The 22,658-nt window shown below is 42.7% G+C and overlaps 1 protein-coding gene across 1 annotated transcript in view; it reads right to left on the minus strand.

The window, feature by feature from the left end:
- The window catches only part of PSD2 (pleckstrin and Sec7 domain containing 2), a 2,726,943-nt gene that overhangs the window by 2,540,106 nt on the left and 164,179 nt on the right, over positions 1–22,658 (minus strand). Inside the window, exon 3 of the mRNA XM_044069466.1 lies at positions 6,095–6,589. Coding sequence (XP_043925401.1) covers positions 6,095–6,589 — 495 coding nt within the window. The remainder of the gene's footprint in view (positions 1–6,094; positions 6,590–22,658) is intronic.

The following is a 22,658-nucleotide window of genomic DNA, read 5'->3' on the forward strand; positions in this document are numbered from 1 at the left end:
CTATGGTTGGGAGGAGGAATTTAGATAGCATTAGGACCAGTTATAAGGCCCTGCAAGACTGCAGTGGCAAAGTCAGCTCTAGATTTAGAAAAAATGGCAAGTGATGATGCTTGGTGCAAGTATGTACAGAACTCCAGGTAGCAGCTTCTAGGATGTCCCTGGTAGGGATGCCTCTGAGAAAGGCTGTAGAGGTACATGCAGCCCTGGTGGAGTGAGGTCTGATCCCCTGGGGGATAGGTTTTCCATGGTGCTTATAGCAGAAATGAATGCAATGGCCTATCCATTTAAAAATGGTTTGCTTTGAAATAGCCTTCCCCTCTGCCTCTGTAGCAAATGTTACCAGCAGTTGTTCAGATTTCCTTTGAGGTTTAGTCCTGTCCAAGTAGAATCTGAGTTGTCTGTGCACATCTAAGGAATGCAGTATCTGTTCCCCTTTGTTCTGTGGATTGGGAAAGAAGGTTGGCAAATGAATGGACTGATTAAGAGCCACACTGGATACCACCTTGGGCATAAAGGATGGATTGGTTCTGAGGGACACCCTGTCTGCATGAAATATGATGAAAGGTTCCACTGCCATAAGGGCCTGTAATTCAGATACCCTTCTAGCTGAAGTGATTGCTAAAAGGAAAGCTGTTTTCCAAGAAAGAAATTTTAAATCTGCAGTAGCACTGCTGGCTTGAAAGTTAAGGTCCCAGGCTGGGGCTGGAGCTCTCCTGAGTGGTCTCAAATTTTGGCCCCTCTGAGGAACTGCTTGAGCAGTGGATGAGAGAAGAGGGGGGGGGGTTCTGTGTTATAATGAGCTGAAATGGCTGAGGCGTGGATTTTAATGGAGGAAAAAGACAGACCCTTGTGAAGCATCTCAGTTAAGTATTTTAAAATCTGTGGTAAATTAGGCACTGCTGTGCTTATCCCCTTGAGATTGGTTCCAGGCACAGAATCTTTTCCATTTTTCAGCATAGGATTTTCTAGTGCTAGGCCTCCTTGCCTCTAAAATGATATCCATCACAGGTTTACTGAGGGAAGGTAAAGGAGAGATTATGTAATTAGCCAGGCTGCAAGGTTCAGTGTTTGAAGCCGAGGGTGCGGAATCTGGTTCTCCTGCTGAGACAACAGGGAAGGAGTCTGAGGCAGGTGCATTGGGGATAACCGTGACACACTGCGCAGGAAGGAGTACCAGTATTGGCATGGCAAGTCTGAAGCAATCAAAATCATCCTTGGTTTGTTCTGTTTGATTTTTAGTAGTACTTTGGAGAGGAGAGACAGAGGGGGGAAGGCATAGACTGATAGGTTTTTCCAGCTGAAGGACAGAGCATCCACTTTCCAGGCTTGTTTGTGGGGAGTCCTTGTGCAAAATTTGTCCAATTGGTAGTTCTGGGGAGAGGCAATCAGGTCTATATCTGGGCTACCCCATTTGCTTGTCAACATGTTGAAAATCCTTGGTTCCAGTTTCCACTCATGCGGGTCCATGAGGTTTCTGCTTAGTCCGTCTGCCAGTGTATTTAATTTTCCTGGCAGGAATTGAGCTTGTAAGTGTACTTGGTAGCTCAAGGCTGTGTTCCACAATGCCATGGCTAGTCTGCAAAGGGAGTAAAAATGTGTACCCCCCTGTCTATGTACCACATAACAGTGGTGGTGTCTGTCTTTACCATTAGTTGTCCTGAAAGAATGTGGTCCTTGAACGCTGTCAGAGCATTCTGTACAGCAAACATTTATTTTTGATTGATATGCAGTTGCATTTGACTTGGATTCCATTTGCCCTGAATGCACTTCCCTGCCAGGTGAGCCCCCCCATGCATAGTCTGATGCGTCTGTTAGGGTTTGGGTGGCAGGGGGTGGTGTGAAAGGTAGTCCCTTGTTTTGGTGGCAGGCCTCTGGCCACCAAAGGAACTCTAGGCGTAGGCAAGGTATGATAGCAATCATTGCTTCTAGATCCTGAGAATGTTGACACCACAGGCTTTTTAGATACCACTGTAGTTTCCTCATATGCAGTCTTGCATATGGAATTAGAAGAATGTAGGAGGCCATGAACCCCAAGGCTTGCAGTATTTGTCTTGCAGATAGCAGGGTTTTTGTGGCCACTTGTTTGAAGTAGGTTGTCAAATGAATTTGTTTCTCTGGAGTGAGGTAAGCTATCTGGGAAGTTGTATTCAAGCTTGTTCCCAGAAATAGAATTTGTTGACAGGGTACCAGGTGTGATTTCTTTTCGTTTATGGTGTACCCCAGACAAGTTAGAACTCTGTGTACAAAGGCCAGATGATTCAAAAGTATGTCCTGGCTTTTTGCTTCAATTAGACAATCGTCCAGGTATGGGTATATTTGAATATTTTTTTGCCTGCAAAATGCAATAAGTGGAGCTAGGCACTTTGTGAACACCCTGGGCACAGTAGATAAGCCAAAGGGCAGTGCAGAGAACTGATAATCCGTGTAGCCTGCTTTGAAGCGTAGTTATCTTCTGCAAGATTCCCTGATTAGGATGTGCAGGTATGCGTCTTTTAAATCTAGGGTTGCCAACTAGGCATCTTTGCCTAGCATAGGAAGTACCTGGTGAAGAGTCAGCATCTTGAATTTTGGAATCTCCAAAAAGGTGTTTAGAGTAGACAGGTCCAGGATAGGACACCATGAATTGTCTTTTCTGGGTCTTTTTTTTTTTTTTACAATACTTAACTGAGATGCTTCACAAGGGCCTGTCTTTTTCCTCCATTAAAGTCTACGCCTCAGCCATTTCAGCTGAGTAGAAACCTTGTCCTTTTTCCTCTTCTGGTACCAGTTGAATAGCCCCCATGCTTAAGAGAGACAGTACTTGTTTTTGGGCCTCTGCCCACTGATTTGGGGGTAGGTCCAGCCACCCGCTTGGTGTTGGCAACGTGTGAAAGTGAAATCTGTATCCCTGGGAAACTATATTTAAAACCTATTTGTCCTGCGTAATGAGTTCCCAGTTCTTTGCATGAATTGCAATCTTTCCCCCCAAAGGAGCAGTCAGTTGATAAGTGCTTTGAAATTTTAAAAGGAAGTCATTGAGCCAGTTTACCATAGGGGGGAGTCTTATTACTCCCAGATTTGGAAGTGGAGGCCCCCCCACTGCTTAGTCGTGTGTGTCCCCTGGGACTGATACCTGGGGTTTTTGCTGTGTCTGGATTTGGCTTGAGAAGACCTGGAAGGGGCTGGAAAGGACCAATTCTTAGAGGGCCAGTGCCTACTAAATCTAGGAGGCTAAACTTGTAAAAAATCTTTAACAGTTTGCATAGATTTAGCTTTAGCTTCCATTTTTTTTAAGAGCTTCCTTAGCCTGGTTGCCAAACAGGCGGTCCTGATTTAAGGGCGCATCCAACAATTTAGCTTTAACATGATCAAGCAAAGATTGTTCCTTACGCCAAGCATGCCTTCTAAGCACAGACCCAGTAACAGCGGCCCTGCAAGAGGCCTCTAATGAATCAAAACCAAATTGCAATGTATGTTTTCTAACTTGTTCAGCAGAATGCATTAAATCCTGTAATTCTTTATTTTCCACAGTCAGGAATCAACATCATTTTTTGTTTAAGCAATCCAATAGCATGTTGCTGATACTTTAACATATGAAACTGGCAGTTTAAAGCATTAATGGCCAAGGCTGCAGAAGTGTAAACCTTCTTACCCCAGGTATCCAGCGCCCTGGAGTCTCTATCAGAAGGGGTAGGATTTTTAGCAGTAGGAGCCTTAATGCCCTTGGGTCCCTGTGAAATAGTCTCTGGGTCCACAACAGGATTTTTAAAAAGGAACTTGTGTGATTCAGGGACCCTGTAGCATCTGTCTGGTTTTCTGAGAGCAGGAGGCAAGGAATCAGGGGCCAAACTAGATTCCGAAAAGGCATCATCAACAATGCCTAGTACAGGAGGAATAGCTAAAGGGCTATGCTGAGGAAAGAGTAAGAAATCCCTAAGCCTCTTTTTTGAATCAGAAAAATCCTGGCTTTCCCAGTGGAAATGCTCGCTTAGAACATGTAAGCTGTTTCCAAAAGAAAAATCCTCTGGAGGGGAAGCAGAGGGAATGGAGTCCTCTGCATCAGAATCCTCATAAGTAGATAAGGGCAAATCCAGATCATCAGAAGAATCAAAAAAACAGAATCCTGGTTAGAAGATTAATAAACCACTTCAGTCCTAGGCCTCTTAGAAAGGGGTGGGGGGTGGGGGGTGGGGGGGTGGGGGAGTTGGCTACCCTTGATTAGAGTTATTAGATCTTCAGCCATTCTTATTTGTTTTTTGGGCATAGAGGCCTGAGCATGTGGCCTGGGCATCGTTTTTTTAGGCATGGTTTGAGATTTAGGCCTAAGAGAAGGAGGCATCGGTTTAATATGCAAGTCCATAGGCCTGAATACACCCCTCAGAAGCCAGTGCCTGCACAGTGGCTCCGGACCCATCCAAGGTACGGGTTCCATAGTTGAAGTATCTCATGGCATACCGGACTCAGAATGGGTCTCAGTAGAGGCCTGCAAATTAGAAGTAGCGGGTATCAGGGACTGTGAAAGCACCTTACTGAGTACCGGCAAACTGGCAACTGGCTTAGGAGAAGTGGCATTGGCAGTATTGGACTTCGGCGGCCTGTCTCTGTCTTTATCTTTGCGTTTTTTTCTGAATCCCAGTAGTCGGATGGCTAACCAATGGCATTTCTGGATAATTAAACAGAGAACTGAAATATTTAGAGGCGAAAATGTACCGACGATGGATAGTGCGCTGATTAAATAAAGCACAAAACCGACAGCAAGGTACGTCGTGTTCAGGGCCTAGGCAAGGAATACAGTACGAATGAAAATCTTTATGAGGTATTTGCTTCCCACAAGTAATGCAATTATGAACTTTTACTGACATCGGTATGGAGCAAGAAAAAGTTTCCCCAATGGAGTACTTAGCTTTTAGTTGAAGACTTCGGTTCTGAAACTCGAAAACGAAAGAGTCGGACAACCAGTACTTGCAAACTGCTTCGGGCACCGCAGGGCAAAAAAGACTGGTGTAATGGCATTGGCTGCATGCTTTATACCCCTGACGACCTGACGTCATGGAAGAAGGGACAGCAACCGATGCAGGACCCAAGACTTTGTTAATCAGGCCGACTGTGGGCTACCTGCAAGCAGATAACCCAAGTGTAATGACTGCAACAGTGAAACACGAAGAACATCCATTATTATGTTGAAAATTATCTGCCTGATCCCTGTTCCCTGCATTTTCACCTCCAGTTGCCATATTGTTAAACCCCTGACCATGTAATATATCACTGTTGCTATGTGCAATGCACTATACGTTTTAGGAAGAGGGTAAGCAATTTTTCGTAAATAGTCTGTTTCATCCCTAACTTTTTTTTTGCTTTCGTGTCATGTTAGATTTTACTTGTTCAATTCTATCCAAAATACCAACACATCTTGTCACATAATCAAATAGTACATTATTAATTTCCATATTTAAATTAATACCATCCAATAAATTCTTAATTCTATCATTATTCATTTTCGCAATGAACTGTATCAACTCCAGCCTATGTCTATCAAACATGTTCAACAGTTCATCAAGTTCCCGCTGTCCATACACAAGTCCGTTGGGAATTTAAACATCCTAAGTCCCTTAGGGACTCTTTACTCTAATTCATTCAGTAAGGTAAGCGTTATCACATTGTAAATTATGTACCTTACTTGTTAACTACACAGGGTGACAGAGTACCAGATGAGCTAGATTAGTTTTACACACACACACACACACACACACACACACACACACACACACACACACACACACACACACACACACCTTTGTTGATAACTATTCTTTTATTAGACATTGGTTAGCATTGTCATGAATCTTTAGGTTGCATTATATAAAATAGACCAAAAAAATCACAAGCATGGAGAGAGTGAAATATTACTCATTATGCAAAGAAGAAATCTAGCTGCAGAAAGGTTTGGCAAACTAGAGAGTAAAATGTCAATTAACATGAAGCACTTAATCTAAAAAGGGATTGCCATGTCATATTTTTCACGAAGCTATTGTGAAAAGACCTATAGCCAATTTATTTAATTAATAATCATACAACACAAGTGAAAGTTAAACATGAAGTTAACAGTTCAATTTACCTTACAGAACAGGTAATCTTTGTGGCATCTTCGTCTGGGCCGTCGCTAGCAATGTGGAATCCATTAGGAATGCTTTTCAGCGAGGACCTGCTTAGCACATTTTCTGATCTGCTGCTGGTTATTGGGTGTCTCAAAGGACTGTCATAGTTGCTTTCAGTTGGTTTTGATGCCTCTTCTTCAGTTTCATTATCAGCTACGTTCAACTCTTCTTGCTCATGAGTTATTAACTTTTGTTCTAAAACCTCTGTCCCCTCTTTAACTCTTTGCTGAATTAACGGTGTAAGGGGAGCCTCAAAACTGACACAGCTGTCTGTCTCATCAGTTAGGGACAACACATCCAAAGAATCCAAGCTACTATAATAAGTCCCTTTCATGAGGTCAGACTCCACAATTCTTTCAAATGTAGAACTGAAACCATCTCTATTATCTTTCATCTGAACTTGTTCCTTTTCTGTGCCAGACACAAAATCCATGTGTTTTTCTTGTACCGTAGACCTACAAAGAAAATTAATCAATTACCAGGAACAGTCTACTGGATACAAGCAAGAAAGTCTTTATGAAACTGCATAAGGGGCAAAAAATAAAATTGCATTCTGTTATTGATAATGTTATTGTCAATCACTATCTATCCAAGCTAAAAGCATCGCTAACAACATAGCTTTTCAACAAATCTGTAGCACAGTTTGGCAGAATCATTTTCAAAATTATTTTTTTGATCAAAAAGGTGCTTAACCAGAACTTTGAAGGAATAATTGTGTCTTTTTTTCCCATTTTGTAGTCACTATTTTAGTTATTGAAAGAAATATACCATACAAACAAATGTCTTTTTCAGGTCTAGATACGAACTTAGCAGCACATAATAGCAGCACAAAACAGTTCATGCAACTTGTCTATTGTGTTTATAAATACGGAACTCACAAAAACAATGGCTAAAATATGAAGATATTTACAAAATATTAATTGCTACGTTGTACAGCACAAAAATTCTCACAGATCTATATATAAAATATGGGCAGCCATATGTTGCTAATGAACAATTCCTTTACATGCAGAAATAAATGCATCTAATGAGATTCACAAGGAAGTCTGTAAGCAAACAGTGAATAGCAGCTCAAGAGTACAAATTTTATTGATATTTTACTGTGAATGTACAGTAAGGAAAATGCATAAAAAATGGCAATGAGGCCATTTCTTGTACATAGTTGGCATTTATGTCTTAAAAGCAGATGAATTAGTGAAACACAGTGAAAAAAGACAGTGTAGGAAAGAAAATTGGAAAGCCTACTGCTGATGAAATGACAATTTAGGCAGATATCTGAGTAAATTGCAAGTAAAAGGGTTAGGAGTTATTCTGCATAACAAAAAGGCTTTGGAAAACATTTATTTTATAAAATGAAATGCAGTTTGATTTTGGGTCAGTAGCAATTAACTAATGAACATACAATAAGACTTCTGAATAAATACCATGAATTAAGCTTTACACAACAATAATTAGGAATTACAACTAAAAAGTGTACTAATGGTCAGAATGTTATAGTCTTCAATTATGGCATATTGTTTTAGAAAGCAATGTGTTTGCCTAATAAGGGATTATTCAAAAGACAGTGAACTTAAACATTACTGTCATGCAAGTAAAGAGAAAAATATTAAGTAATTTTCATAAGAGAAAAACAGCAAGCTAATGGTAAAATAAACACTGCATTAGAAGACAGAAATTAAATGAACTGACTAAATATGCTAATTTGTAATAAAATGAATAGTACAAGCAAACTGAATAAATATATGCATATTACTGAATTTATCCCATTTCTAGTGTATCAAAATATGTTGGCACTTATGGTGCTGTAATAGTGGATGTTGCACATATTGACAGTGCATTATTACAGTTGAAAGAGGTTCAAAAAGATAGCATAAGAACTGCTGTAATTCCTGTGAAAGATTTATTTCCCAATAAGAAACAGGACATGGAAAAGAAAGGTCTTAGGGAGAAGTGTTTTACTCCCATCTATTCAGTTTACTGATGTCAATTAAAATGCTCCTTCCCACAGAGTGCTTGTAATTATAGGTTCATAGGTTCATACTAGGCTATCTGCCCTAGGGCATTTATGGGCGGTGCAGTGGTGCAGCGGTTAATGCTGTCACCTCACAGCAAGAGGTCCTCTGGTTCGATTCTCGGCTGGGGTGCCTTCTGTGCGGAGTTTGCATGTTCTCCCTGCGTTCGCGTGGGTTTCCTCCGGGTACTCCAGTTTCCTCCCACATTCTAAAGACATGCTTCTGGAGCATTTCTCCCCGGGCCTTCGCTGAAAACAATCTGTGGAACCTAGTCGGACTTTCCCGGTCAACAAAATGTTAAATAAAGAAAAAATAAAAAATTTATAAGCCTAGCCAGAGTGTGTTTGGCTTTCACCACCCATTTTAAATGAATTTTGCTATGCCCTTTTTCGAGGTTAGTATACTGTGCCTCTGTCTAACAGTGACACAGAAGTGATACCCAGGGTAAACCTACTATCTCCCATCCACTCATCAAGATTCCTCTTGAAGAAAGTCAATGAGGGACTCTGCCTAACCTGGACTGGGATTTTATTCCAGAGTGAAGGGAGCCTCTGGGTTATGAATCTGTCCCTCCAGCATGTCCTATTTATTTCAGTGCTGAGGTTCAAGTCTCTCAAGCGCGTAGCTCGATGGGATTTGGATTTTCTGAGGTGCAGCATGTCCATTAATTCCGGGTTGGACATGGCTTTATACGTCAGGCACAGATCGCCTCTGAGCAGGCGGTATGCCACTGAGTAGAGCTGGAGTTTCTTTAACCAGGCAGCATATGGCATCTGTTTGAGCCCTTTGATCCTCTTGGTGAGGTACTTTTGGGGTCTTTCCAGTTGCTGCAGGTGTCTGGTAAAGTACATCCCAAAAGGGGCATTGTACTCAATTATGGGCCTGATGAAGGATGAGCAAAGAGGCACGATGACCTCCCCTGATCTAGATGTGAATCCCATCATGATTAGGTGGGCTATATAAAATGTTTTTCTAACCACTTTGGCCACGTGGTTGTCAAATGAGAGATTGCTATCAACTTGGGTCCCCAGGTCCCTAATTACTTCTTCTGTACTTAATGGATTACCACCTATGTGGTCATTTGTGGGCACTTTGTTTTGAAGAGTCCATGCTGAATAAATCAAGACAGAAAAAAAAATCACACTCTTTTATGAAACCATAAACTTTGAGATGTCACCATACCATTAGGGAAGTTACTAAACAAACACTGGTGAGTTGATTCCATTATAATGAATGCAGGTATTAATGATTTATACACCACACCATTATACTGCCTCTGTGGAACAGCTGAATACATTGCTCTGCTGTGTACAAATCATTAAATCATTAAGTTAATCTGTTTTGAGATTCTTCTTTCTCTTAGGATGAATGATTATCAGTTTACAAAGGTTGTTTTTTTTAAGAGAAGGATAAACAATACCTTTTGCTTGAACAAAAATATTGTAAACAAAAAAAAGAACACGGATGTCTTTTAAGAAAATACCATTTTTGGTATGGATATAGTTCATCTAAACTATACAATTTACCAGGAGCCTGAAGTACAGTCGCTGTACTTCACCCATAACAGAAGTGAGAGTTTCTCACTGCTGCAATAGCCCTTATGCTATATGGGTCGTGCCTAAACCTAGAAATACTTTGCCTAAAACACAAGTAATCAACTTCCATAAGTTCTGGCTCCCTCCCACACTTCTATTCTGGCGACAGATTGGTTAGCCCTGAGGAGGGAAAATCAGCAGTCAGTGGAAAATCTTCAGGACTTTCATACCTGAAAATTAAGATGTAGCATACTCATCCTGAACAAAACAAACAATAACCACAAAAATATTTAACAATAATTCTATATAGGGACTTCCAAGATGGCTGCAGAATGATCAACAGCTTAAAGTTGTCTCTCCCAGTGTGAAAACAGCAGTTGAGAAAGAAAAGCCAGTGATATTCTCAGCTTGCATAAAAGTCAGTTACTGCCTATTAAGTATATTGCTGGATGCTAGGAAAGAAGAAATTTAAAGAATCTGAAAGAAAATCATCAAGAAAAGGTGAAGAGAAAACACTGGCTGGCAAGAATCCTGTGGCTGTTCAACACAGAGAAGTTCAAACTTCAGCTTTGGTACAAAAGATGGCTTCCATTAACTTATAGGAAACCAAATCAAATCTTCTCAGAGATGATTAAAATAAATGAAACATTTAAGGAATACATCAACTCGCACAACAAAAGGTTCAAACAGATGCTTTAATTAGCTATTCATATGAACTGATAAAACTGCAAAAAATCAGAGGATGAAATAAAGAAAAGGCTGGCTGAGTACGGAAGGTTTTGTTTAAGAGTATTTTAAGAGAAGGAGAAGCACCGGCATCCTAGAAGAAAGCAGTGGTGGCTATAATATCTAAACAGAGTAAAGACCCATCAGATCCAGCTTCGTATAGGCCTATTTCAATCCTAAACCATAACTATAAAGTGTTTATCTCTATAATGGCTAAATGAATGGCAAAGGTGATGCCAACATTGATAGATATGAGTCAATGTGGTTTTGTGGAAGGGAGAAAAACATTTGTCAGCATTAACAGAATACTGATGATCCAGAAGGAAAATACCAGTGATGTTGCTGGGTCTTGATGCAGAGAAAGCATTTGACAGAGTAAGCTGGGAGTTTATGAGCAGGGCAATGGAAGCATTTGTATTCCCTGTTAAAATTATAAAGTTGAATAGGAGAATATATGAGAAATCGGAGGCAAAAATTAAAGTGGATGGGGTCCTCTCTTGACTTCTGTTTGAGGAGAAGAACCAGGCAAAGGTGTCCTATTTTCCCTTTGTTATTCACACTATATTTAGAACCACTGGCAAACAAAATAAGGGACTCAGAAATTCAAGGATGTAATCTGTATGGTAGTCAAGAAAGCTGGCTCTGTTTGCAGGTGATATTATTTTATACCCGATAAAAACAAGAAAAGGACATTTCAGTGCTGTGGAACATTTTGAGACAGTTTTTAAATCTTTTTGGGTTACAAAATGAATGAAGCTAAAACAAAAACAATAGCTGTAAATTATGTACCCACACACAAGCTGGTTCAGCAATATCCATATTTATGGGGACATAACAAAATGAAGTACTTAGGAGTATGGATTAAAAAGGTTTCTGGTGTGGCAGCTAAGGATATGTGGGAAGAGACTAAACAAAAGATTATGTCAAAAATGAGAAACTGGAAGCTCTGTTATATGGCTAGCAAGATACAAGCAGTTAAAATGTTTTTAGTCCCTTCAGTTTTATACACAGGTCAGGCATATTTTTATCAACCAGAGGAGAAGTTGTGGATTGCACTTAATAAAGAAATGAAGGATTTTATCTGGGGGGAGAGGACAGAAGTGTCAAGTGGGATAAGCTGATTCTTCCAATAGAGCAAGTTGGTTTGGGATTACTCAATTTGAAGGGGTATTTCAGAGGTACACATTTAAGGCTCCTATAACCTAGCACAAGCAGAAACCTATAAATCAAAGTGGAATGGGATGATGATGAAATGGGGGGAGCTCAAGAAACAAGGAGACACAAGGATTATGATGCAGATCCTTAGGGAGAATAACAATAACCAAACAGAATATTACATTTATAAAGTACCAGAAAGTATTTTAAGAACAAAGCCAACACAGGAATGGAGAAAGGGCATTCTGCCGATATGGATGACTGCAATTAGGGATTAAGACAACAGGCAAGAGAGGGCTGGAATTTATTGGAGAAAACTGACAAAAGAACAAAGGTATTTGGAGAAAATAATTAGAGAGGGGAAAGGTAACAGAATGGAAGAGACCAAGAATCTATTTGGACTGGGGGCAAGAGATCGCCTTCTCTATTAAGGATTGATATCAGAGCACAGGCAAACAGAAACAGAAAACGGGATCCTCAGTAAAGACCAGCACTGGTAGAGTTCTAAGTAGAATCTAGAACCGAAGCTGCTGTTTAAATAGGAATAATTAGTAGAGCATCAAAATATAAGAATCAGTCAAAGGTTAGAAAGGATTGGGATGAGAGATTGGATAAGCAATTCACAGAGAAACAATGGGAGGGGGGAGATATGTATGTCTCCAAAATATGCAATAACGTTTTGAAGATTTAGCGCCTTTGCTTGGAAGAGTTTATGTAAGTATTTTTATACATGAAGTAGACTCCAAATTTTCCTCACGTAGACAGCAAATGTTTGAGGTGTGATGGGGAATAAAGAGGTAAATAGGAACATATTTTCTGGGAGTGTAATGAGTTGGAAGACTTTAAAAAGATTCCCTGCAGACCTGTCAAAGATACTGGGTGAACAATTTGGTGTGACCAAGGAAATTATTTCCAAGCTATGATACTGAACTGTAATTCCCTAGACATAGTACGTCCTGCCAAAAAAGCAATTACTTGAAAATGGAAATAAAAGTCTAAACCAACTGTACCAGAAGCAGTAAATATAGTAATATAGATAAAACTGGAATTGGGATTTTTAAAAAAGGGAAGGATGAAATTGCATAGAAAAAAAAATGGAAATTATGACAACAATAAATGCAGAGGAGGAATGAAGTTTAAAAGAATTTGAATGAGATATGAAATATTTGATACATTAAAAATGATATTTTCATGTCAATATGGTTTGTGATGTATAATGTTTGCAACTAAAATTATATCAACAGGGTTTGTTTTCATGTGTATAAATGTATGATTGCCTACGTCATACATGTTAATTTAAAAAGATGTTTCCTGTTTAAAAATGCTGGCTGAATAGGAGGCTTCTCAACAACATCTTCTTCAAAAAAAATGGTAGAGCTAGCAGATGGAACACAGAGAAAAAAAGTTATGTTCTTACCATAACGTTCCATCTGTGTTGTTTGATCTTCATTCATTCATAACTGATGGGTCTTGGTTCTATCCTTAGAACCGACTCAGCCGATATAACAAGCTCGCTCTAGCCAAAAACTCTCTAGCTAAGAATATCCATAGCTCTCCTAATTTCCTCGATTCGAGTTTGCCCATAAAGATAATAAAGCAGAAGTTTTGTCTCAGCAAATACCCTAACATATGATCAGGACCAAATCCGAACCTCCAGGAGTCTTTCGGAGGGGGTTGGTGGGTGGGATGTCATGAATGAATGATGAACACATATGGAAAGTTATGGTAAGAAAAAGAAGTTATGTCTTACCATAACATTCCATCTGTATTGCTGATCCTCATTCATTCCTTATGTATGGTTATCGGTTCCGACCTCGGAACCGAGCTGGCCATTTTCCAAGCTAGAGTCAGCTACAAACTCTCGAGCTAAACTCTTGCCCATAACCCCCCTCTCCCTGTTAGCTCAGATTGAGTTTGCAAGTCAAAAGAAGGTAGAGGCTACCTCTGGTCAAATGACCTAAGAGAACCACCGGATGGTGAGATCCACTAGAAGCCACAGGAGGGGGAAGGAGGGAAGGTCATAATGACTGAACGAGGATCAACAATACAGATGGAACGTTATGGTAAGACATAACTTCTTTATCTGATATTGTTAATCTTCATTCATTCCTTACGTATGGGACAGAGTCCCCAGCTACCTCTATTCCTGGGAGGATCTCATGGAAGGACATTCCTGAGCACCATAGAACCAAAGGATGCTCTTCCCCTGGAGGCCAAATCCAATTTGTAATGATTGACGAAGGTATGAGGCGTAGCCCAAGTTGCAGCTGCACAGATGTCATGTAAAGAAGCTCTGGCATGGAAGGCAGCAGAAGTTGCCACCGACCTTGTCGAAGGAGCCTTCATGGTAGTAGGCAACAGAATATTACGTTGTGTATAAATGAAGGTCACACAGTCTTTCAACCATCTAGCTAATGTGACCTTAGCAACAGCAGATCCTAATCTAGGTCCAGAATAGGCCAAAAATAACTGGTCAGATTTACTAGAGGACCTAGTCCTGTTTAAGTAAAAACGGATTTGCCTGTGAATATCTAGGGTTTGTAGGCAATACTCATATCTGTTTGAATGATTGGGAAAGAAAACTGGCAATTCAATGGTTTGATTAATGGACATTTCAGAGATCACTTTTGGCAGAAATGAAGGATTAGTTCTCAAAGACACTATCTCTATGAAAAATCAAGTATGAACTCGGTGCATAAAGCTTGAAGCTCAGAGATACATCTGGCAGAAGTAATGGCGACCAAAAACAAGGTTTTCCATGACAAATACTTGAGGTCGCAAGAAGAAGCTGGTTCGAAGGGTGGCATTGTCAGAGCTTGTAGACCTAATGACAGATCCCATGGTTGAATAGGTTCTATAAAAGGTGGCTTCAGATGATTCACGCCTTTTATGAAGGTCTTGCACAATTTGTGTGACATAAGAGAGGTGTCTTGGACACCCTCATGGAAATTGGATAGTGCAGCCAAATGAACTCTAATGGTAGAGGCCAACAGACCCGATTGAAAAAGGTCGGCCAGATATTCTAGTATTATTGACACTGGTGCTGAGAAGGGATCTACTTGTTTTTCTTTCAGCCAACGGGTAAATCGTTTCCACTTGCTAAGATAAGTAATTCTAGTGGAAGACTTATGAGATGCAATGAGAATATCACATACTGGTAAAGAAAGATCATCCTGCCTGGCAATCAAGGGAATTGTAGTAGCCAAGCTGTGAGCTTCAGGCTGTCCAAGCTGGGATGAATCAGGTTCTGCAGATGTGAGATCAACTCCAGGGTTGGATGGAGAATCCACGGTCGATCTAGTAGGTGAGGCCAAAGGAAGGGGAACCAAATCTGAAGATGCCAATATGGTGCTATGAGGATCACCTTGCTCTTCAACCGACGGGCTTTCTTCAGAAACTGGGGAATGAGAGGAAAAGGTGGGAATGCATAAAGTAGACCCAAGGGCCAATTGCGGACTAGAGCGTCCCTGGGTTACTGTCCTGGAAGGAGAATCAGGGCGAAGTAATTGCTGCATTTGTAGTTGGTCGGGGATGAAAAAAGAGGTTGCAGCTAGGAATGCCCCAGTGGTGGAAGATCTCCGCTGCTATCAAGGGATTCAGAGACCCCTCGTGAGGTTGTAGAATGTACCTGCTGAGTCTGTCTGCTATCACGTTGGGACTCCCGGGAATGTGCGTTGCTAGAAGAAAATGGTTGGTAGCCATCGCCCATTGCCATATCCTCATGGCCTCTTGACAAAGGGGGTAAGATTTGGTTCCACCTTGTATGATGCACCAGACCACCTCCATGTTGTCTGATTGAATCGCAATTGTCCCAGACGGCAGCAGGGGATGGAATGCTTGAACCTCCAGAAACACCGCCCTCAGCTCTAGAACATTTTATATGCAGTTGGGCCTCCAACTCGGACTAAGTGCCTTGGACTGTCTGTCCCTGACATAGCCCACCCCCCACCCCATCAGGGAGGCGTCCATGGTCACTGTAGCCTTTGGGTTGCTGGGGGGGAGAAGGGGTGAGACCATTGTGATGGATTGTGTGTCATCCAATTTAAATCCTGTTTGCACCTGTGGGTTACTTGGGTTACTTGAATCTTGGCTGAAAGAGGATACCATTGGGTGAGCAGTAGCCATTGTAGAAGCCCCATATGAAACCTGGCCAGGAGGACAATGGTGATGGAGGCTGCCATGGAACCCAACAGCTGTAGGACAGAGTGAGCTGTGGATTTCTCCTTTGAAAGGATTGGGATCAGTTGTTGCTTTATCCTTAGAATTCTGTGCTCTGGAATGGCAGCTCAGCAGTTCTTTGTATCCAAGATAACCCCTATGAATTCTGTGGACTGAGATGGGGTGAGATTGGATTTTTGCCAGTTTATAGTTATGCCTAGCCTTTGTGCAGCGAGGAGACAGTATGCCAGGGCTTCTTCCAGTAGATGTCTGGTGGGGGAGGAAATGAGCCGTCATCTAGGTATGGAAACACCTGGAATCCTTGTAGTCGCAAGTGAGCTGTGACGACTGCCATGCACTTTCTGAACACTCTGGGGGCTGTAGAGAGTCCAAAGGGCAGTACTCTGAACTGGTAGTGACTGGCTCCCACACGGAAGTGCATAAATCTTCTTGATGGCCTGTCCACTTCTATCTTGAAGATCTATCGAGCACATCCAATCTTCTTTTTTCAAAGACGGGAGGATAGACTGTATTGTGACCATCCAGAATTTTTGTACTCTCACAAACTTGTTCAATAAACCAAGATCCAAAATTGGTCTCCAGTCCCCGGTTTTCTCTGACACCAAAAATAGTCTTGAGTAGAATCCGGATCTTATCTGGTCTGAAGGGACTATTTGGATGACTCTCTTTCTTAGCAGCTTTTTTATCTCTATTACTGCTTCTTCCCTTTGACTGGGTGGTACGTCGGGAAGGTCTTTTGAAGGGACAGGACAAAGATCGAAGAGGATATGATAACCTCTGGTTATAATCCTTTGTACCCAAGAATCGGTGGTGATGGTTAGCCAGGCAGAAGGGTACAAGGAGAAACGACCCCCGAACTACCTCCAGAGGAAAGGAGTTGGGCCGCTCTTCAGGAGCGCTGGTAGGATTGGCCAGGGAAAGAGTCCATGGAACCCTGGTTATGCGGACCCCCTCTGCCCTGAAAGGAGCATCTTCCCTGTGAGTTTCCCCCTCTGCCTCTAGGGGAGAAAAGGACCCTAATATTTCTTGAACCATATCTTCTCACTCTTTTGGTTTCGAGAGAAAGCACGTTGAGGGGAAGAATAACAGACACCTATGGCAGAAAGGGTCTTACCGTCCTGTTCACATCTGGCCAGTGGGCTTTTAACTTTGGGTCCAAACAACGAAGAGGCCTCAATGGGAGCATTAAGAAAAGAAGCCTTAAAGGATTCCGCGAAATTGCACAAGCGCATCTAGGCTTGTCGTCTCTGAACCCGCCACTCTAGCTGCTTCTTCTGATGCATGGGATATCAGTCGCATAGAGGAGTTAGATATTGACTCAATGGTGGCTAGCTGAGAGGCCACTTTATCACGGACCTCATCAGACATGGCACCAGCCAAGGTTTCAGATAGCTCGGAAATCAGATCCCTTTGAAGCCTGGTAAAGTGTGCCATATAATTCAGGGCCCCGATAGTAAAGGTCGCTGATGCAAAGGTGCGCTTCTCTATCCTGTCCAGGGCCCGGGACTCTTTGTTAGGTGGATGGACAGTCTGGCTTTCTTCTTCCGCCAGATCCTTTTCTGTTGCGGCTGCCACCACCAGAGCAGCTACAGGAAGACCTTTAGACCATTGGGGATCCATAGCAGGAGGGGACAAAATCTTATCTGACCTCCGGGGAATAGCCTCGACTGTGTCAGGAGCATTTCAAGCACTCTGCACGATGAGCCTGACAAGTTCATTGGCAGGTGGAGTAACCCAGGAGGTAGAGGGTCGGGCGCGAAAGGCCTGCAGGAACACAGACTCCTCAAGAGGTCGGATTAGAGGGCTGCCAGTCACCTCTTTGTTTAAGGATTTTAAGGATATCACCAAATACCTCAGAGGGTGACCGAGGGGATCCTTCCCCCTCATCAAAGTCTGTGTCTTTAGTGAGGGACTCCTCTGTGGAGTCCATGTGCTTCCTCTTACACAAACTTTTCCGGTGGACTTCCTCAGAGGGAGAAGCTGGGGAAGACAGCGGAAGAGGGGTTTCCTGTGGGAATATGCCCTGAAGTCCTTGCACCCGGTGTCCGCTAGGTGCGACTTGTGAAAACAACAGTGTACCAGAGGAGGGCAGGGGGATAGACAGCACAGTATCGCCAGCAGAAGCCAGAGCCTTCTCCATCAGTTGAAAGGCTGGTCCACCTGAAGAGGGGTGAGTGTCCAGGACAGGAGTCACCCCTCCCCTAAGTGGCTCAGCCTGCCTACTCAGAATCCCCGGATGGCTATGGAACAGCAAATTACGCGTGTCACAACTGTCATCCTGGGTCATAGCAAAACTCTCCTGCCACGAAGGCAACTGCAGTTCCTTAGTGAGATCCATAAATGGAACCGCAGAGGGGGAAGACTGTGCTATATCAATAAACGTCAAAGGCAATGAAGGAGGAGAATAAGAAGGGGTCTTTGGAGATGAGTGATCACTTCCCAAGGAAGGATAGGTTCCTGGGGGGCGGAATACCTCTGGCCAGAAGCACTTGATCCACAAGACGCAACACGTCGTGTTCGGAAAGGCTTCTAGTGGACCTCATGGAGACTGAGGGAGAAACAGGTCTGTCCACAGAAGAGACAAGCTCAGTGCCCACCTCACCAGTCCGCACCGAGAACAACGGTGCCGAGAGAGACTGGACTACAGGTGTCTGCACCGAGGAAGTCATTGGTGCCGAGGTCATGGTCTGCACTGACACAAGGATCTGTGCCGAAGTGGTTGCCGGTACTAAAGCTGGAATCAACAAAATTGGAGCCAATAACTGAGGTGTCAGTTCCAAGTAAGATGTCGGAGCAGATGTGGTCAAGGTCTGCGTCAACTGAACGGTCAGTGCTGATGTAGTAGTCATAATAGTATGAACCGAGGAGCCCCTCGGTGCCGATATAGTAAAGGCCACAGGAGAAGACGGAGTCAAGATCACTGATTGTGCCGAAGGCCTCGGTGCCGTAGGTCTAGGCACCAAAAGCACTGGAGCTGACTGAGTGAGCTCCGAAGCAGAAACTTTAGCCTTCTTAGGTCTTGGTTGGTGGGAGTCCCCAGCCGGGGACGAAGGCAAAGACTTGGCCTTAGTAGGATCATCCAAAATTTTCTTATGGGATCTAGGAGGGGTTGAAGCCTCTGACCCAGAACTAGCCCCTGAAAAGGGAGATTTGAGAAGTCCCTTCAGCAACAACTTATTTTTCCTTTCCAATAAGGATCTGTTAGAAAAAGTTTTACAAATAGCACAGGGCGGGTCAACAGATAAGTGGGACACACCCAAGCAATAAACACACAAAGAGTGTGCATCTGATGTAGGTAAATTGTATCCACAATCAGAACACCTTTTAAATCCTGGGCTACCTTTCTTATCTGCCATGATAGAAAAAGGGGACAGTAGAAAAGGTACCAGCAATGGTACAAAAGAATACCCGAAGGTACAAAGAAAAGGAAGAGATTACCAATGATGGTAAGGGAGAAATACCTCACAGTAAAAGGAGCAGAGTAAAGGGAAGAGAACTCAAGAAATATGGTCGCTAAATGCGATAGGCTAAGAGACAACAAAATAAAAACTTTTCTGACAAAAAAAATTATATATAGGACTAGTCTGACAACAAATCTCTATACTTGGCTCAAGAGAAGCAGCTTGACACGACCGAATGGCAATGCGGAAAACGAAATCTGAGGTAACAGGGAGAGGGGGATTATGGGTAAGAGTTTAGCTCGAGAGTTTGCAGCTGACGCGAGCTTGGAAACTGGCTGGCTCGGTTCCATGGTTGGAACCGATAGCCATACATAAGGAATGAACGAGGATTAACGATATCAGATCATAACTTCTTTATCTGATCTTGTTGATCTTCATTCATTCATGACTGATGGGACAGAGTCCCTAGCTACCTTGTGTCGTGGGAGGCCCTATGGAAGGATATTCCAGAGCAGCACTGAGCCAAAGGATGCTCTCCCCCTGGAGACCAAATCCAATTTGTAATGAGTGATAAAGGTATGAGGGGTAGCCAAACTGGCTGCTGCGCAAATGTCATCCACAGAAGCTTTTGAATGAAAAGCCACCAAAGCAGCAACTGATCTGGTTGAATGCGCTTTGATTTTGGTAGTTTAACGTACATGATTTTGTTGATAGATAAAAGTGATGAAATCTCAACCAGTTTGCCAAAGTGACTTTAGAAACTGATTTTCCTAACTTGGGTCCTGAAAAGGACAGGAACAACTGGCATATTCCTTAGTACAAATGTAGTTGTCTATGTACATCTAATAAATGCAAGGAGTATTCCCCTTTATTAGAAAAAATTGGGAAGAAAACTGGTAGGTCGATGGATTGACTGATATTTATCTCCGAGACAACCTTGGGTAGAAGAGAAGGGTTAGTCCGAAGAGATACTCTCTCTTTGTGGAAAACTATGAAAGGACGATTTATAAACAAGGACTGCAATTCTGATATTCTACTCACCGAGGTAATGGCTACCAAGAATAAAGTCTTCCAAGACAAGAACTTTATATCACAAGAGGCAGCAAGCTAAAAGGTATGACGAGTCAAAGTTTGCAGAACCAGAAACAAATTCCAAGGTTCAATGGGCTCTTTGAAGGGTGGTTTTATATGCATGACTCCTTTCAAAAAGGAGTTACAGTGACGGGTGAGATATTAGCAAGGAATCTTGGAAACCATTATGGAAGTTTGAGATGGCTGCTAAATGGACCCTGATTATAGAAGCTGAAGCTCCTGAATGGAGTAAGGTTGATAAATACTCCAACACTGAACTAATGGGAACTAGAAAGGGGTCCAGTCCCTTCTCATGAGACCAAAACACAAATCTGTTCCATTTGTTATGATACTTTTTTTCTGGTGGACGGTTTATGGGAAGCCAGAAGTATTTTTTGTACAGGGGAAGAAAGCTTAGTTTGCCTGGCAATTACTGGAAGTGGACATACCAAGCTATCAACTTGAGGCTCGATAGGTTTTGATGGATCAGCCCTTGTGGGTGTGACAGTAACACTGGAGTTAGATCCAGAGTCCACAGGTGGTACAACAGATGAGGCCAAAGGAAGGGGAACCAGATTTGTTGGGACCAATAGGGTGCAATGAGGATTACTTTGCTTCTCAACCAGAGAGCTTTCTTTAGAAAAAGTGGAATCAGAGGAAAGGAATAATGCAGTCCCAAGAGCCAACTGTGTACTACAGCGTCCATTGGGGACTATCCCTGAGGGGAGATTAGGGTGAAGTAGCTGCTGCATTTGTGGTTGGTGGGGGATGCGAATAGATCGCAGCAAGGTGGACCCCAGTGACGAAAAACCTCTGTCGCAACTTTGGGATTGAGAGACCATTTGTGAGGCAGGAGAATGCATCTGCTCAGTTTGTCCGCAATCACACTGGAGCTCCCAGGAATGTGCGTTGCCACCAGAAAGAGGTTGGAGGCTATCGCCCATTGCCATACTCTCATGGCTTCCGGACACAATGAGTAGGATATGTTCCCCCCTGTTTGTTGATGTACCAGGCCACTGACATTGTCTGACTGAGTAGCAATTGTCCCCGATGGGAGGGCAGATTGAAATGCTTGCAAAGCAAGAAGCACCACCCTCAGTTCTAGGATGTTGATATACAAATTGTCCTCTAAGTGGGACCAGGTGCCTTGGACTGTCTTTCCCTGAAAATACTCCCCTCCCCACCCCATCAGGGATGTGTCTATGGTCACTACGGCCTTGGGCTGAGAGGATGAGAAGGGACGGCTACATAGTTTAATTTCTGGCTTCATCCACCAATTCAGATCTTGCTTGCAGTGGTTGGTTATGCAGATTGGGTGGGACATAGGAGGTGTTAATAGGGACCACTGAGAGACTAGGAACCATTGTAGTAATCTCATATGTAGTCTTGCTAGGGGAGCTATAGTAATTGTCGCTGCCATTGAGCCTAGCAGTTGAAGGACTAAATGAGCTGGGACTTTGTCTTGAGAGAGTATCACTCGGAATTGAGGACTTAGTTTGTGAAGCCTGTAATGAAGAAGGGTGACAATGCAAGTTCTCATGTCAAATGCTGCTCCTATAAATTCTAGGCTTTGAGTAGGTAGTAGTTGTGACTTCTCTTCATTTATAGATATTCCTAGAAGTCATGCTAGCTGTAGGGTATAATGCAAGGCAAGAAGCAGCAGGTTTGGAGGGGGTGTTTAAATATGGAAACACCCAGAATCCTTGCAGTCTCAAGTGAGCTGTTACTACTGCTACACATTTGATGAACACTCTGGAGGCTGTGGAGAGACCAAAGGGCAGCACTCAAAACTGGTAATGACTGGCTCTTAACCAGACGTGGAGATATCTTCTGGAGCATTTGTCCATTTTTATATGGTAATACGCCATCCAGGAGATCTATCCAGCACATCCAGTCGTCTTTTTCCAGAAACAGAAAAATAGAAAGAATCATGACCATATGGAATTTGGTCTGTTTGATTAACTTGTTCAAGATGCTAAGGTCCAGGACTGGCCTCCAGTCCCCTGTCTTTTTTGGAACTAAAAAGAATCTGGATTCTATCTAGTCTGGTGGGACTGCTTGGATGACTCTTTTTACGAGCAGCTTTCGAATTTCGTGTGCTGCTATGTCCCTCTGTCTGGGTGGAATGTTGGGGATTCTCCTTTGTGGTCTTTGATAAAGATCAAAAGGGATGTGGTAACATCTGGTAATTATAGTCTACACCCAGGAATCTGATTTGAATGCCAGGCTAAGGGAGAATTGTCCCCTGACTGCTTCCAGAGGAAAGCAAACAGGCTGCTCTTCAGGAGCATTGGTAGGACTGCCCAGAAAAGGAATCTCTGGACCCCTGATTACACAGACCCCCTCTGCCAAGGGGGGGGGGGCATATTCCTGATGAGATCCCCTCTCTGCCCCGGGGGGGGGGGGGGCACCATGTATGTCATAGAATGGCCCTTGGGATTTCCT

The sequence above is a fragment of the Protopterus annectens genome, chromosome 4.part0 (genome assembly GCF_019279795.1).
Source record: "Protopterus annectens isolate FY-2018-M chromosome 4.part0, PAN1.0, whole genome shotgun sequence".
Lineage (NCBI taxonomy): Eukaryota > Metazoa > Chordata > Ceratodontiformes > Protopteridae > Protopterus > Protopterus annectens.